We start from the raw sequence: 15,257 nt of genomic DNA on the forward strand, positions 1-15,257 counted from the left end.
GGTGCCCTAATTTATTTATTAGAAAAATAAAATGATTTTTTCTCTATTAAATTAATTACTGGATGCTGTTTTTCAACTGTAGATATATGAGACTAACAATAAAAAAAATATACTTATACAAATCGTATTATTAATTACTTTATATTTATTAATTAAATATTTCTTCCACATTAAAATAAAAAACAGATGATTGAGTCAATAATATTTAAAAGAAAAAATTATGTATTATTGATTAATCACTTAATTTATTATATTAACATAATTACTCCCATCGACTCTTCCTCACACGTTTACGATCGCTTTTCTCAGGCGTTTCATTTTGGAGCTTTTCAGATCTGGAACCAGGTCCTGGCGGAGGAGGTGGTGGTGGTGGCATCACCACGGAAGGTGGCTGAATTGTTTGTTCCCACGTGTGATCCGAAGACGCTCGAAACTTTAAAATAAATTATATTATTGATTAATTTTTCATATTAAATTAACAAAATAATATTAGTTTTTTTTCTTTTTAATTTAATTTAATATTAGACCACCAAAAAATAAATAGAGATAATCATTACTTGTGTATTATATTGACTTTTAAAAGCGGCTTTCATTGCAGATAATCGATCGCTACAAGGACCATGTCGTTCTAATTTTTTAACAACTTCACTTATGTCCTTCGGCGCTGATGAACCTGATCCTCCACTCTATAAATAATTTATTTATTAGTAATAATAATAATAATAATAATAATAATAATAATAATAATAACAATAATAGTAATTTGTTTGAAAAAATTCACGTTATATTTAAATTGACATTTAAAAAATTTTTGTCTTAAACAGTAAAAAAAAAAAATTATTCACAATAAATAAATTACCTGATTCGATGAAGTAGGTCTACCTCTAAATCCTAATCCAGCACCACCAACATTCAAACTCTTTCCTTTTCCACCTTTGAACCTGGACTTACGGAACCAAGAGCTCTGCATCGCAAGATCCATCAAACTCTTGGGAACCTCTTGATCAGCACCTTCTAAATTCCTGACCAAATGTCCAGCAAACTCTTTGTCCTTTTCAGAGACTAGCGTATAAGCAGTACCCTTTTCCCCAGCACGCCCAGTTCTTCCAATCCGATGAGTGTGAGTGTCAATATCCCTCGCGATGTCATAATTAACCACTGTTCTGATGTGAGGAATATCCAGACCACGTGCTGCAACGTCAGTCGCCACCAGAATACTCACTTCCTTCTTCTTAAATGCAGTAATCACTTTATTCCTCTCAACTTGGTCCATATCTCCATGCAGCAGCATCACTTCGTGTTCCTTCAACTTTAAATTATTAGAGAGCTCTTCGGCGTTGAGTTTTTTAGTTACGAATATCAACAGACTCCCAGCGCTCAGAAACTCGACAATGTTCTGCAGCAGCCAGGTCCACTTGCCAGTCGGGTTGTTATTGAAAACTATCACGTGCTGGGTTACGTCTGTGTTAGCTTCTCCTACATCACCGTGGACTATTTTCACCGGGTCTGTTAGAACGTCACGCGCTAATTTTTCAATTCGTTTTTTGAAGGTTGCACTGAACATCAGTGTCTGCCTATCTGGTCTTACGTGATTACAAATTGACCTTACTTGTGGTTCTGTAAATTAAATTATTCAGTTAATAAATGGGAAAAAAAAAAAAAAAAAAAAATGATAACTATATTTAAAAAAAAAAAAACTTACCAAAACCCATATCAAACATTCTATCAGCTTCATCGAGTACCAAAAAAGTAACCCGGCTAAGACTAGTAGCCTTCATTTTAACCAAATCAATCATTCTTCCCGGAGTAGCGACTACAATTTCAGCTCCACCAGCCAGAGCTTGACTTTGTTCCCACTTACTTCCTCCTCCATAGCAGCAACACACTTGGATGTTATAAATCTTGCCGAATTTTTTAGCTTCATGGAAGATCTAGAAAAAAAAAAAAAAAAAACAATCAATATTTCAACTAAAATTATTGGATTCTTGGTACTTTTTCTTTATTTTTAAATTTTTTAATTGAATAATCATATAAAAAATTTTAAGGGGGATTATTTGCACTTGAAATTTTTGAAAAATTGATTTTTTTAAATTTTATTTTTGTCATATAGATATACATACATTTAAACTATATGCACAGAAAATTTTGTGTTAATCAGAAAAGAATTGTTAATGTTACACTGACGTTTTTAACTATATTGCATGCCAAAATGTAAAAGGACGCACAATTTTTTTTTTTTAACACTTTACTAAAATGCTTATCGTAAGCCTTTTTAGAAAAATTACCAAAAATAAAAAAATTAACAATTTAAAAAACTATTCTGATTTATGTCGTACCCATAATCCAAGAAAAAGATTTAAAAAAAAATCAGTAAATTTCGGTTTTTTTATTTTATAATTTTTATAAAAAAAAATTTTTTTCATGAAAAATTGATATTTTTATTTTTTTCATTATTTAATTCTTAATAAATTTTTAGAAATAAAAATATTTCATAGATCAAAAAAATTTTAGTTATGCATCCTTTTAGCGTCGACCCTTACTAACCTGTAGCCAAGCACCCGTTTACTTTTTCTCACGCGATATTTTAAACTATAATATACTATTATAGACAATTTAGGATTAAAATTTTAATTAATGTTTTATTTTAAAGGAATTTGATGAGAAATACGGAGAAACTGATAAGGGCCATTTTTATAAAAAATAAAATTTCCTAAAAAAAAGATATCCAATGATTTTTTCACATCTTCAGTATTAAAACCAGAATTTAGATTTCAAACTTTTTCGTCCTTTTAATTGCTTATAATTCCGAAACAAATTAAAAAAAAAAGTAAGAACAACAAAAATACCTGTTGTGATAATTCACGTGTAGGCGCTAAAATTAATCCAATAGGACCATCTCCTTCTTTAAGCTCTCGCTGGTCCATAATGTGCACCAGCATCGGCCAAATAAAAGCCGCGGTTTTACCACTACCCGTTTTGGCAATACCGATCAAATCTCTACCACTCAACGCGGTTGGAATCGCCTGAGCTTGAATTGGAGTCGGCTGGGAGTACTCATTCTTCCTGATAGCTTTTATCAGCGCATCATCGAACCCAAAGTGTCCAAAACTGGCAACCGGTTTCGGCGCAGCTGCTCCAGATACTCTGATCCCCAGAGTCTTTCTTAAATCATCAACTTGGCTCTTTGTTAAGCACGCAATGTCCTCATGGACATTGTAGAAATTTTTTTCGAAAGGTTCATACTCGATTTCTGAATGATCAATTGGCGGTAGAGGATCAATCTCCTTTTTTCTTGGTGGGGCTAGAGGATTTCCATCCTCGTCATACTCAATCTCTGTGTCAGACTCTTCTTGCTGCAATCCCGCTGTTGGATTTTCTTCCATATACCTAAAGGGTTTCAAAATTATTGATAAAAATTTATTGTAATCATAAAAAAATTTGTTGATATTTATTAAGTAGTATTAACTTTTAATAAATGATTTTTTAACGTTATATAGTTCAATAAATTTTTGTTGATAAAAAAATATTTAATTCTTCATATGATTAAAAAAATAAGGAAAATTTTGTCTACGGCATAATTATAATGATAGTTTTTTAAATTAAATTTAGTAATATTTGAAAAATTCTTGACCAAAATTAGTGCCTTTTCAATGTTTCATATGTTTTCCAGCAATTTAAAGTAAAAGACCCAGTTATTGACACTGGATTAGTTATTGACACTTGCAATTTTACTTTAATTAAAAAAAAAAAAAAAAAAAAAAAAAAAAACAAATCAGCTCTAATAAATTAATAAATATAATTTTTTGAATTATAAATTTCAAGAAAATTGATTTTTTGAAAACATATAATTTTTTTAATTAGCATAAAATTGCAAGTGTCAAATAACTAGGCCAGTGTCAATAACTGGGTCTTTTACGTTAGTTAATTTATTACGGTAAGTTTTCGAAGTAGTTCTAAATAGATTCAAATTCCGTGATAAACGTCATTTGTTTGTTTATTTATTTTACTTAAGTGGAGAACAACAGTAAGATGAGAATAGGGAAAAAGTTACAGGAAAACTATTCCGTAAACCCGGCATTAGCTTAAAGAAGCATAGTCGGGTAGGACTTGCTCAGGTCCAATATAAGTAAAAAAGTAAAAAAGTTACAATCAGCCTTGTAGAAACCAGAAGGTATATACAATTACTTAAAATTAATAAAATAATTTATTTTACTTTGTAAATGTGAGTGTGGTTGTATGTCATAACATTAATTCATATAATTAAGAGACTAAGAGAAATTTTACAACGGGAATATCTTTATTATATCGTAAATTGGTTTTGATATTTTTTCTGCGATATAATAGTTGTTTATGATTTAAATAATTGAGAGAGATTTTTATAGTTAAATTTGGTACCATCAGAAAGGTTTTAATGAAAATTTGTACACTTTTCACGGTTTTATATATTTTTCAGTGATAATCAATTTTTTATGTTAAGTTTTTGAAGAAGATTTTAATAGTTTGTCGGTTCTATTAATTTGTTCCGTCACATTTGTACTTTAAATTATCTCTAATTGATCCTGTCATGGCACTAGTATTTTTAAAATTCATTTAAAAATTATTTAAACTCTTCTATTCATAATCCGTAAATCTTGGCAGTCACATAGTGACTGTAGGTTGTTAGTATTTGATAAATGAATTAATTGTTTCGAAATCAATGAATTAATGAATAGTTAATAAATTCTTCTATCATCGTATTTATTACTTAAAATAAAAACATTTATTTCTTCATACCTGTAGTAGCTTTCTTCATTATCTTCCTCATCAATATCCTGCCTAACCCCCTTGTAAGATTTGTCTTGCTTATCGGAATCTTCTGCCGTGGAAGCCAACGCAGCTTTATTATTCCTTTCAACTTCAGCATCAATCCCAGCCATGAAAGCATCCAGAGGATCTTCCTCACTGTCACTGTCATTTTTCTTGGACTTCTGCTTCATCAACTCATAAGTAGGTGAACCTGGAGCTGGAATGTACTCCAGAGTACTCGCTGGTGTCTCATCATCATCTTCAAAGTACTCATCTTCGGTTTTGGTCCTCTTTTTGGGCATGCCCCAGCAAGCTGACAGTGCATTCTCCGTGATAGAGTTCATCGTGTGATAACCTTGCTTGCTCAATGACGACGAGGTGTTTATTGACGCGGGTGGCGGGATATTAACTCCAGATCGCTTTGAGCCCATTTGAAAGCTCGTGAATCCGAAACCTCGTGGTTTGTTTCCTCCACCTCGTTGATAACTCATTTTTTATGTCAGAGAAAATAAAAACTAACTAAAAATAACCAACAATCATCAATTAATAATTATAATGTAAATTTTTTTTTTTTAATATTATTGAACTTACTTACACGTGTTTTTAAATTTATTTTGACAGCTGTCAAAAATGGAGTATTTTTTCAAATACTTGACATTTAAATATAATTTTTTTTATCTTAATTGACTAAATATTGTTATTATTATTTACTAACTGATTTAAGGTTAAGACGATTCACAAGTATAGTTTAGAACAGAAATTTTTTCTTGTGTTTTTGTGTCGCGAGATTAAAATTGAACACTAGCGCTGTCTTACGATTTTATTTTTAATTAAATTTAAAAAATTTATTTTTGACAGCTGACGGGCAAAAGAGTTTTTACATTTGAAGGTTATGTGAAATCTGTAATTGTATGTAAATGTAAATAAACAAAAAATGAGTGGAAGTATAAGAATTTATTGAAAAATTAAGAAAATTAATTAAATATGGAAAACTATAACTTACTCAGTCAAATTGGTGAAGGCTCATTCGGGCAAGTATTCAAGGCGAAAAAGCGAGCTAATGGTGAAATAGTTGCTGTCAAAAGAATACGAAAGGTAAATAAACTATTATTATTAATTTTTTATGGTTATTATTTATTACATTTTAATTATTTTATTATTTTTATTTAATGATAGTGATATAAACAGACATTTGTCATTTTTTTTGATTTTTATAACAACTCAGTTATAATGAAAAAATTTTATGAAAATTAACTTAGTAGATAGTTGATAATTTTAAGAATTTTTGTAACAAATAAGTTATGGCAAAAAAAAATTTATAAAAAAAATTGACTTTTAGAAATTTTAAAAAATTAAAAATGCAATTTTTTTTAAATTACTTTTTGGAACAGATTTGCTTGCTAAATAAAATTAAAAAATGACTGCTAATTTTAATGTCATAAAAAATTACAAATGCAAATTAAAAAAAAAAATAGTTTTTTTTTATAATTTGTTTGTGATAAAAATAAAAAAAGTCACAGATGTCTGCTGATTTAAGTATCATATTTTATTATTATTATTTTTCAGCGAGGACGTTCTTGTAAAGAACTGAAAAGTCTGCGTCAAGAATGTGAGATCCAGAGGTACTTGAGTCACCCGAATATTGTGCGGATGATAGACTCTTTTGAAACTGTCGATGAAATAGTTGTAGTGACAGAGTATGCTGACAAAGAACTTTATGAAATCCTGGGTAAAACGGGAAGGTTTACTGAAGATCGTGCTCAAAAAGTTATCTGCGATCTTGTGTCGGCGCTTTATTATTTGCACTCTAATCGAGTGTTACACAGGTAGTTACCTAATTTTAATTTGACTTACATTAAATAATAATACTAAAATCAGTAGAAATCTGATGAGTTATACAATTTTTTTCATCAGACAAATTATTATAAAAAGTTTCCCTTGCCGAAATTTTAAATAACTATTAGTGTAATTTTTTTTTACATATTTTCTTAATACTAATTTATTTATTGAGTAAAAATTAAAAATTACTAACTATCTGTTAATTTTTACATCATTTAAATGTTTTAAATTAAAAAAAAAATAATTCCTTGTCAAAATTAGAGATCTGAAGCCTCAGAATGTTCTTCTGGAAGCAAACGGCACAGCGAAACTATGTGACTTTGGCTTCGCTCGGATAATGAGCACAAGAACTCACGTTCTGACATCAATAAAAGGAACTCCTCTGTACATGGCGCCAGAATTGATAGAAGAGTACCCTTATGACCACAATGCTGATCTGTGGTCTCTGGGTTGCATCGCTTATGAGATGATTGTTGGCACCCCTCCGTTTCAGACAACTTCAATCCTTCATTTGGTTCGACTGATTCGCTTTGAATCTATAAAATGGCCGGAATTTATTTCTGCTAACTGTCAAAGTTTCTTACAGGTAATAAATTAAAAATTATTACATCTGATAATTAAGGTACCGGTGAGTAATAGGGCCTAGCTAAGGGAAATTTTGAAAAAAATCGAAAATATTTTATTTAATTATTGCAATGTATTATTAATTTTGAAATTGATACATTAGCCATAAAAAATAATGGAGTAATGGTAATTTTCACCATAAACAAACACGAAATTAAATTTTTTCGAAAACTTTTCGAATAGGCCTTATTTTACTACAGTAGGGCAATAAGGCCTGCGGGTTATACATACTAGAAATAGTTATACTATACTTGATAAAATTGGTATAAGAGATCAGAATTTTTTGAAAATATAAAAAAAATTTTGTTTTTTAAACGCTTCGTAGTGCGATACTCTAATGTATGAAGAAACTCTGTGTAGATTTTCAAGTGAATCGGTTGGGTAGAACTTGAGATATTATGTACACCGTTTTTAAAAAAGTAATTCCGAGAAAAATGCGCTTAAAGTTTGAAGACAAGTCGCGCGCACCCGGAGTCTCTTAACTAAATTTAGCTGTAACTCCGAAAACAATTCAAATTCCGAAAAATCCTTCTAGGGACATATTCTTATAAAATTATACTATGAAAATATACAAACAAAATCGATTTTTCCAAATTTCTGAATGAGAATACCCCCTTAAATCAATTGTTGAATCTACACTAATATTAGGTACATTGAATAATTTACACCAATTGTAGACCAGAGTATTACTTCAATTATTAATGTGGTTTTTCTTACGAAAATGATTGATAATTAATCTTTAATATTCAATTATTTTGACAAATATTTATTGATTATAAAGTATTTAATTTTATAAAAATTGATCACAAACGTACTTACTAAACACTGCGAGCTTAAGTTTTAATGACTAATTTTCACAACTTTTTGACATTTGTACGAAACTTATTTTTTTTTTTTTTTAATTATTTTTATAACAACTGCATATATTTATGTGCATGTGAAAATTTCTAGTATAATTAAAAATGAATAATTACGTGCTGAAATTAAAATTAAATTGCTAAATTTTTTAAAATTAAGTTTTTATGCTGCCTGATCAATATTTGGTTCATTTGCCCTAGTTCATCAATTTTAATTTTTCATTTAATAATAATTGATAAATTTGACATTCTCAGGGATTACTAGAAAAAATTCCATCACAACGTCTGACCTGGCCAGACTTACTGGAGCATCCTTTCGTGAAAAATCGGATCCTAATAATAGACAGTCCAGCGTCATTCACCGCGCCTTTGTCTAGTTCAGAAGCTCACGCGAAGCAGCAGCAATTTGAACACTTGTCCATGAGAGCTATCAACAAATCTTGCACGTTAGATAACAATCACCAAGGATGTGTTTCCCAGCCAATTTATCCTCTAGTGAATAGATTTCACCCTTTTGTTTCTGCTGACGCTTACAATTCTCGGCAAAATGGAACCAGTTCGGGATCTACAGCGAGTGTTGACGTTCTGCTGAGTAATTTAAGCCTCAGAGCTTCTCTTCAAAGTGATTTGTTGTCAGCAAATCAAGCTGCTGAGATAAATTGCACTGACAGCGCGTGTATGAGCCAGCAATTGGGAAACGAGAATATTAACAGTCTGTATGATTTTACTGGTAAGTTACTGGATAATTGTCAAAATTGTAATTTTTTGAAGAAAATCAAGAATATAGTGAATTTATGTTTAAGAATAGACAGGAATAGACAAAAATTAATGGGAGCAATTATAAGAAAAAGGAATTTCCGTCGGGGATAAAATTCATAAAATTTTTTTTTTTAAACAGTCAAAAATTATTTTTGAAATTATAAAAGAAGACGCATTTAGAAAAAATTAAATTTATGTGAGAAAAAATTTTTTTTAATTGAAGGATTAATTAGTATAATTGTATCAGACGGCTGACTTTTTTTTTAAAGTTTGTTAATAATTAAATTTATTATAATTTTCTTATTACCAAAGGAAAAATATAAAAAAACGTACTTGGGTTTTTTAGATTTTGTATACCTTAATGGGTTACATGGGTTTCTTCCGGGAAAAAGTGGTCTATTTTCAACAATTTTTTTTTAATAGAAAAAATGAAATATTTTATTCAAACTTATCACTATCTTGAAGATACATGTTTAATAAGGGATTGCTGAAATTAGAAAAAATAATATTAAAATCTCTGCTAATATGACGTCATTTTCGGCGAGCAGTAGAACTCCTAGCAGGATCATTTGAAGTGAAAAAAAATATATGTACCATAGTTAAGACTTTAAACTAGGTCTTGAACGGAAGAAAAAAAAAATGAAAATTGGATTTTTGGCAGAGGTTTTTACAAAAAAATTGAAAATTTCGCGAAATTTTTTTTTTTAAATCGTTGTAATTGAAAAGAAAAAAAAATCTTCCGTTCAAGGCCTTGTAAATTATATCTCGGAGACCTGTTTAAAATTTCATCAAGATCGGTTGAGTAGTTCTCGAGGAATCGTGGGTACCGTTTTTGAAAACATGGTTTTGAGAAAAACGCGTTCAAAGTTTTGAGTTTCAATACAACAGCGCCTTGAGCGTGCAACTTTTTAAAACTGTATTTTCGAAACTATTATTCGGATCGATTTGAAACTTTCTAGAGATGTTGTAGAATTTAATAAAACATTAAAAAAAAATCGATTTTTTGAAACCGTGAAATCCATGTAACCCCATAAGCCCAAGCGCGAAGATATGGACATTTAGATTTACTATCCTCTAATATTCGTTTTCAACAGGATATGAAAAACTTGACTTTGACAATAAAAATTGCGAGACAAGTGACCAGAGTCCAAAAAAACTTCCTGATTGGGACGCGCGAGCAGTGGATCAGCACATAGAAAATGACGAATGGTTGGCCTTCCTCCAGCAGTCGATCGAAGAAATAATCGAGGGAGAAATCACTTCTCTTGTTGAAGAAAACTGTGTTTCTATTTTCGTTTCTCCACTGAGAAATTTATCAGCTAGCAGTCAAGTTGTTGAATACATCGCTTGCTTGCTGTCTCTTCCCTTTGTCTGCTCGATCTCTCCCGAGGATTTGAACAGGATCCAGCGGGTTTACTATGACGTAAAAGTCGTTCCGAACTTGGTTTGTTCGATGAACATAATCTTGGAGCGGCTACAAGCAGCTCAGGCTGAAGACCACGAAGAACTGGTAAGGAGAGACTGCGGGAATGTCAAGACAGCTTCAATGCTTTCGCCAGAACAGCTGCAAGCACTAGAGTCTTCAATGTTGGTTCTCTGTCGCCTGGTTCACAGCGATCAGAAGTTTCTGGACCAGTTTTGTCAAGCTGTCGATATAATCGGAGTGAACTTGCTCAGGGAGATGCTGACTTTGGAGAGAAGAAAAGTTAGAATTGTTGCTGATTTGCTGGCGATTCTCAATAATACTTTGAGATCACTGCCGGGAAATGTTGAGTTGGTTGAAAAAGTCGTTTTTGGACAACGCAGTAAGTAATTATTAAATCATATTTTTTTAATCATTTAATCTACATAATGAGAAAAATAAGAAAAATTTTTTATCCGGCGTATTTATATGATAAAATTAGTTTTTTAAATTAAATTTAATATCATTGGAAAAGTCTTGACCGTAATTTGTGCCTTTCCACCGTTTCATATGCTTTTCCAGCTATAGTTAATTTATTATGATAAGTTTTCGAAGTACTTATAAATAGATTCGAACTTCGCGGCAAACAAAATTTGTTTATTTATTTATTTTGTTTTAAGAATGTAAATATGACTAAGAGAAATTTTGCAACGGGAATATCTTTATTACATCGTAAATTGGTTTTGATTTTTTTCAGCGATGTAATAGTCGTTTATGATTTAAATAATTGAGAGAGTAAGGAAAATTTTGTGACTAGCATAATATTATTTTTGTTATTAGTTTTGATTAGTTTTGATGAAAATTTGTACACTTTTCACGGTCTTATATATTTTTCAGTGATGGTCAATTTTTATGTTAAGTTTTTGAAGAAGTTTTTAATAGTTTGTTGGTTCTATTAATTTCTTCTGTCACATTTGTACATTAAATTATCTCTAATTGATCCTGTCATGCCACTAGTATTAAAATTCATTTAAAAATTACTTAAATTCTGTATAGTGTGATTAATAATATCAAAAAATCATTAAACCAAAGTTTTCTTGTTCATAATCCCTAAATCTCGGCAGTCATATAGTGACTACAGGTCGCTAGTAGAATATAATTTTTTCAATTATTTTATTTGTTCTTAAATAGTTGTTTGATAATGGCTTGAATTGCAGGTGAAACTATTGAACAATTAAGTAAATTATTGACGCACAGACAAGTTGTTTTGAAGTCAAGAACTTGCACGTTGATAAGACTTTTGGGAAGGTTGAGGTCAAAGGCTTTCAAGCAGATCTGGGACAGGCAATTGGAAAGTTTGCTGAGAAATTTAACTAATGATGAAGATAATAATGTTAAAAATGTAAGATATTGGATTTTTCTTTAATTTTTATTAAATTAAAACAAACATTTTTGAAAGATGACACTGGAAAAAAAGACATTTGACAATTTTTAGTATTTTTATTAATAAAAAAAATTCATATGTAAAAATTTTTAAAAACTATAAGTAAAATTTTTCTGAAATATTTTTTCTACACTAACTTAGATTTTAAATAAAACCAAAAATTGTACAGATGTTTGCTGAGTTCAGTATCATTTTAAGAGTTATTTCTCACCAAGTAATTTTTTTTGTATTTTCAGGTGGCGAGTCGTACTATTAATGAGCTCATACACTGTACTTAATTTTCAACAAGACTAGTTTTTTAAATACATACAAAGTTTGTGATAAATATGTGGATAAAAATATTCTTAAAATTAAGTACCTAAAAAAAAGTTCTTAAAATTTTATGAACTTTCGTGAAATTTAGAGATATTTGATCATTTTTTTGATTTTTAATTAACTAATAAATTATTTTAAAATCTTTAAAAAAATTATAGATACTGAGATTGTACAGTTCTTAGGACCAAATGAAATGAAGATTAGAAATAACATTTTTGATATTTCGCTTAGTTTTCGAGGCATTGATGAATACCTGAAAAAAAATGAAAATTTCATTAACAAATATTTTTATCTGAACATTAAAAAAAAAATAAATAAATAGCCATGAAATATTAACTATAAAAAAACCAGAAGACACAATTTTTTTTTTTTTTTAAATCAAAATATCAAAAAAAAAAATTTTTTTTTTAGATATTTTTCAGTATCATAAAATTTTTATATTTTTAATTGACAACTAAACTTAATTCCATTTATATTATGGTATATTTAGCAGACATGTAACAATTTTTTAGACATTTATAACAATTAAGTTACAATGAAAAAAATTTAGCAAAAATATTTCAGCTGAATAAATTTAAAAAAACTATGTGCCAATTTAAAAAAAAATTTTTTTTTTTGTAATTAATTTGTTATGAAAATCTCAAGAATTGCTAGATGTCTGCTAATTTCCGATCATGACATTCATATGTAAGTACTTTTTGTTAAAAAAATTATAATCAAATAAACTTTAATTTTTTTTTTGTAAATGTAAATAAAATTATTAATAAAATTTGATTATTGTATAATTTATTTTATTATAAGAAAAATTTTTCACGACTCATGATGCGAAGCATCAAAGAGTGCTTTACGATCGAAAAATTTTTTTCGTCTTATTTCGGCAACTATTTTTATTATTATAGCCTTGTTAGTTCACGAAATCAAGATATTTTGCATATTATTGTCAAGATAATTTAATGGAGATTAATTTAACACTTTTCAAAAATTGATTTAGTGTATTAGAAACGGAAAAAACATCAAAATAGGTCAAAAAATTTTCCTTTTTTATTTTTAAACAATTTTTTTATTGCAATTTATTTATTATAAAAATTTAAAAAATTAACAATTGATAGCTAACTTCAGTAATTACAACTGAAGTTATCTGATATTAGACGTTTTTAACAATTAAATTATTATGAAAAAAATTCTAAATGTTAAAATAAAAAAAAAATAATCAATGTAAATTTTTTAAAGAATTTTTTTATTGTAATTTATTTGGTACTAGAAATTCGAATAGCGCGCTACGCGCGCGCTTAAATTTTAACCAATAATGAATCGTTGCCCGTTTTTTGCGAGTTTCGACTTTTGACTAACTTCAAGACTATCATGTATTTTAATTTAGAGGATTAATATTATTATTTAATAATTAAATGAGCATTATGAGCCGTGCACTTTTGGATTTTCCAAACTTTTTTATTTTTATTAATTTATTAAAGCGGATGGGCGAAATGCGGCCTAAAAAAAAAAAAATGAGAGAGAATTGGGAATAACTGAGAACCACTGAATAGCGGAGACTAGATGTGCAGCGCCGATGCGGTGAACTGAAAGGAATGACGGTAAATAGAAAACTATTGTGGGACATATTAGTGGCTACAAAATATAATAGATGGCAGTTAGAGTCCTTTGAGACTGAATTTTTAGGCTTTCTACAGGCTCGACAAAATTTATATAAAATGAAATGATAATGTTTACTTTTAGGGCTAGCAAATAAGAGAAAATTGAACTATTGAAGAACGCTCCGTGTGGAATTTATCATCTACTGCTTGCCGGCAGTAAACTAAAAATTATTTAACAATTTAAACAGATAACAAAATAATAATTAATAATATCATTTAATCTAATGAGTACAATGAATAATTTCTTTATACACAGAGTTAATTTACAATTAAAATACATAAGTTATAATAACTAGTTATGCGTTCCCTATATAGAATTTATCATCTACTGCTGGTCTGCAGTAAGCTAAAAATTATTTAAAAATTCAGTCAGAATATCAAAATATTATTAATGAATGTTATTCAGATATTCTTCTTTTTCTTGGAGACGCTTAATACTTCTCAGATTATTTTCCCAATAATATCCCAATAAAATCCCCGCATAAAAAAGATACCGCCGATCGACGAGTGTTTAAAGAGCTATAAGACGCGCCTTCGTTGAATTTTTCTACTAACCAGTCAACGACCATTTGCTCATTGGGACTAAAAAAATTATACTTATTTTTATTACAAAAAGAAACCCAATCAACTATTGGTTTCTCATACTGTTTCTCAGTTGACGGAGTAATGGAAGAAATCAATAAATTAATAGAATCTTCTTTCAAACCACGGTTTTTAAAGGATTCCCGGATAATTTCCCTGCCAGTAGCATTAACTTTTCGGCCAGCGGATGATTCATCCTCCTAGAAGGATCAAGGAGTAAATTATTAGATGGTTGAAAGACAATCGGAGGTTCTACTAATAACGATAACCAAAGAGGATACCAGGGTTGAGTACACCACTCTGGGACTATAACAACACCACAAGCTTGGTCTGTTTGAATTTTTTTAAGAGTTCTTAAAATCAGAGAAAAAGGAGGAAAAGCATAAAAATAAAAATCATCCCACTTAATAGTAAATGCATCAATACAAGAAGCACTTAGATCCCTGTGCCATGAACAAAAATAATCGCACTTTTTATTCTCAGCAGATGCAAATAAATCAACTTGTGGTTGACCAAAATAATTTGAAATTTATTTAAAGGCCCAAGAAGCTAATTCTCTCTTCAAACGTCTTTTTGACCTTTGAATCCATACCAGAATTCAAAATTTCATTCCAACAAGCGACCAGCTCAGGATGAAAATTGAAAGATTGATCTTTCAAATGACGCTTGGAGACCAAGCAACTCAGAAGCTTTATCACTAAGCTTCGTTGGATGATTATCATCATCAATCGTCTCTTGAGGCTCCGCATTTGATGTCAATTGTGATTGAGTATCACCAACAGAGATCTCAGTCTCTAGATCATCATTGTCTGAGCCTACAAAATCAGAAAGATCTAGGTTATAAAAGCTACCAGAAGAGAAAACTTCTGACGCAAAGGAAAAAAAAAAATTTCCGTATAAATTTAATTGATTCTAATCAACTGACTGAATCAAGAGGTACAATTTCATAAAATTGCCCAAATTGAATTATTAACTAATTTAATCATTTAATAGGAAAA

At 29.5% G+C, this 15,257-nt stretch overlaps 2 protein-coding genes across 3 annotated transcripts; one reads left to right on the plus strand and one right to left on the minus strand.

Moving 5' to 3' along the window:
- Window positions 1–125: 125 nt before the first annotated feature.
- On the minus strand, window positions 126–5,520 carry LOC141533578 (ATP-dependent RNA helicase DDX42). 2 transcript variants are annotated; one of them, XM_074252523.1, is made up of 7 exons: window positions 5,381–5,520; window positions 4,774–5,304; window positions 2,847–3,387; window positions 1,703–1,931; window positions 860–1,617; window positions 558–686; window positions 126–433 (listed from the first exon to the last, which is right to left on the minus strand). In XM_074252523.1, the coding sequence occupies exons 2-7, from the start codon at window positions 5,274–5,276 to the stop codon at window positions 263–265; spliced, it is 2,331 nt and encodes a 776-aa protein (XP_074108624.1). In that variant the 5' UTR covers window positions 5,277–5,304; window positions 5,381–5,520; the 3' UTR covers window positions 126–262. The 2 variants fall into 2 exon arrangements, with proteins under 2 accessions (XP_074108624.1, XP_074108625.1); XM_074252524.1 differs by having other exon boundaries at window positions 5,377–5,514.
- Window positions 5,521–5,650: 130 nt separating this feature from the next.
- On the plus strand, window positions 5,651–12,712 carry Fu (STKc_STK36 domain-containing protein fused). Its single transcript, XM_074252525.1, has 7 exons — window positions 5,651–5,880; window positions 6,352–6,611; window positions 6,886–7,210; window positions 8,361–8,835; window positions 9,959–10,669; window positions 11,484–11,668; window positions 11,947–12,712. The coding sequence occupies exons 1-7, from the start codon at window positions 5,770–5,772 to the stop codon at window positions 11,986–11,988; spliced, it is 2,109 nt and encodes a 702-aa protein (XP_074108626.1). The 5' UTR covers window positions 5,651–5,769; the 3' UTR covers window positions 11,989–12,712.
- The last annotated feature ends 2,545 nt before the right edge of the window (window positions 12,713–15,257 follow it).

The sequence above is a fragment of the Cotesia typhae genome, unplaced genomic scaffold, assembly GCF_013202065.1.
Source record: "Cotesia typhae breed Kobodo isofemale line unplaced genomic scaffold, CoteBio_Ctyphae scaffold_121, whole genome shotgun sequence".
Classification (NCBI taxonomy): Eukaryota; Metazoa; Arthropoda; class Insecta; order Hymenoptera; family Braconidae; genus Cotesia; species Cotesia typhae.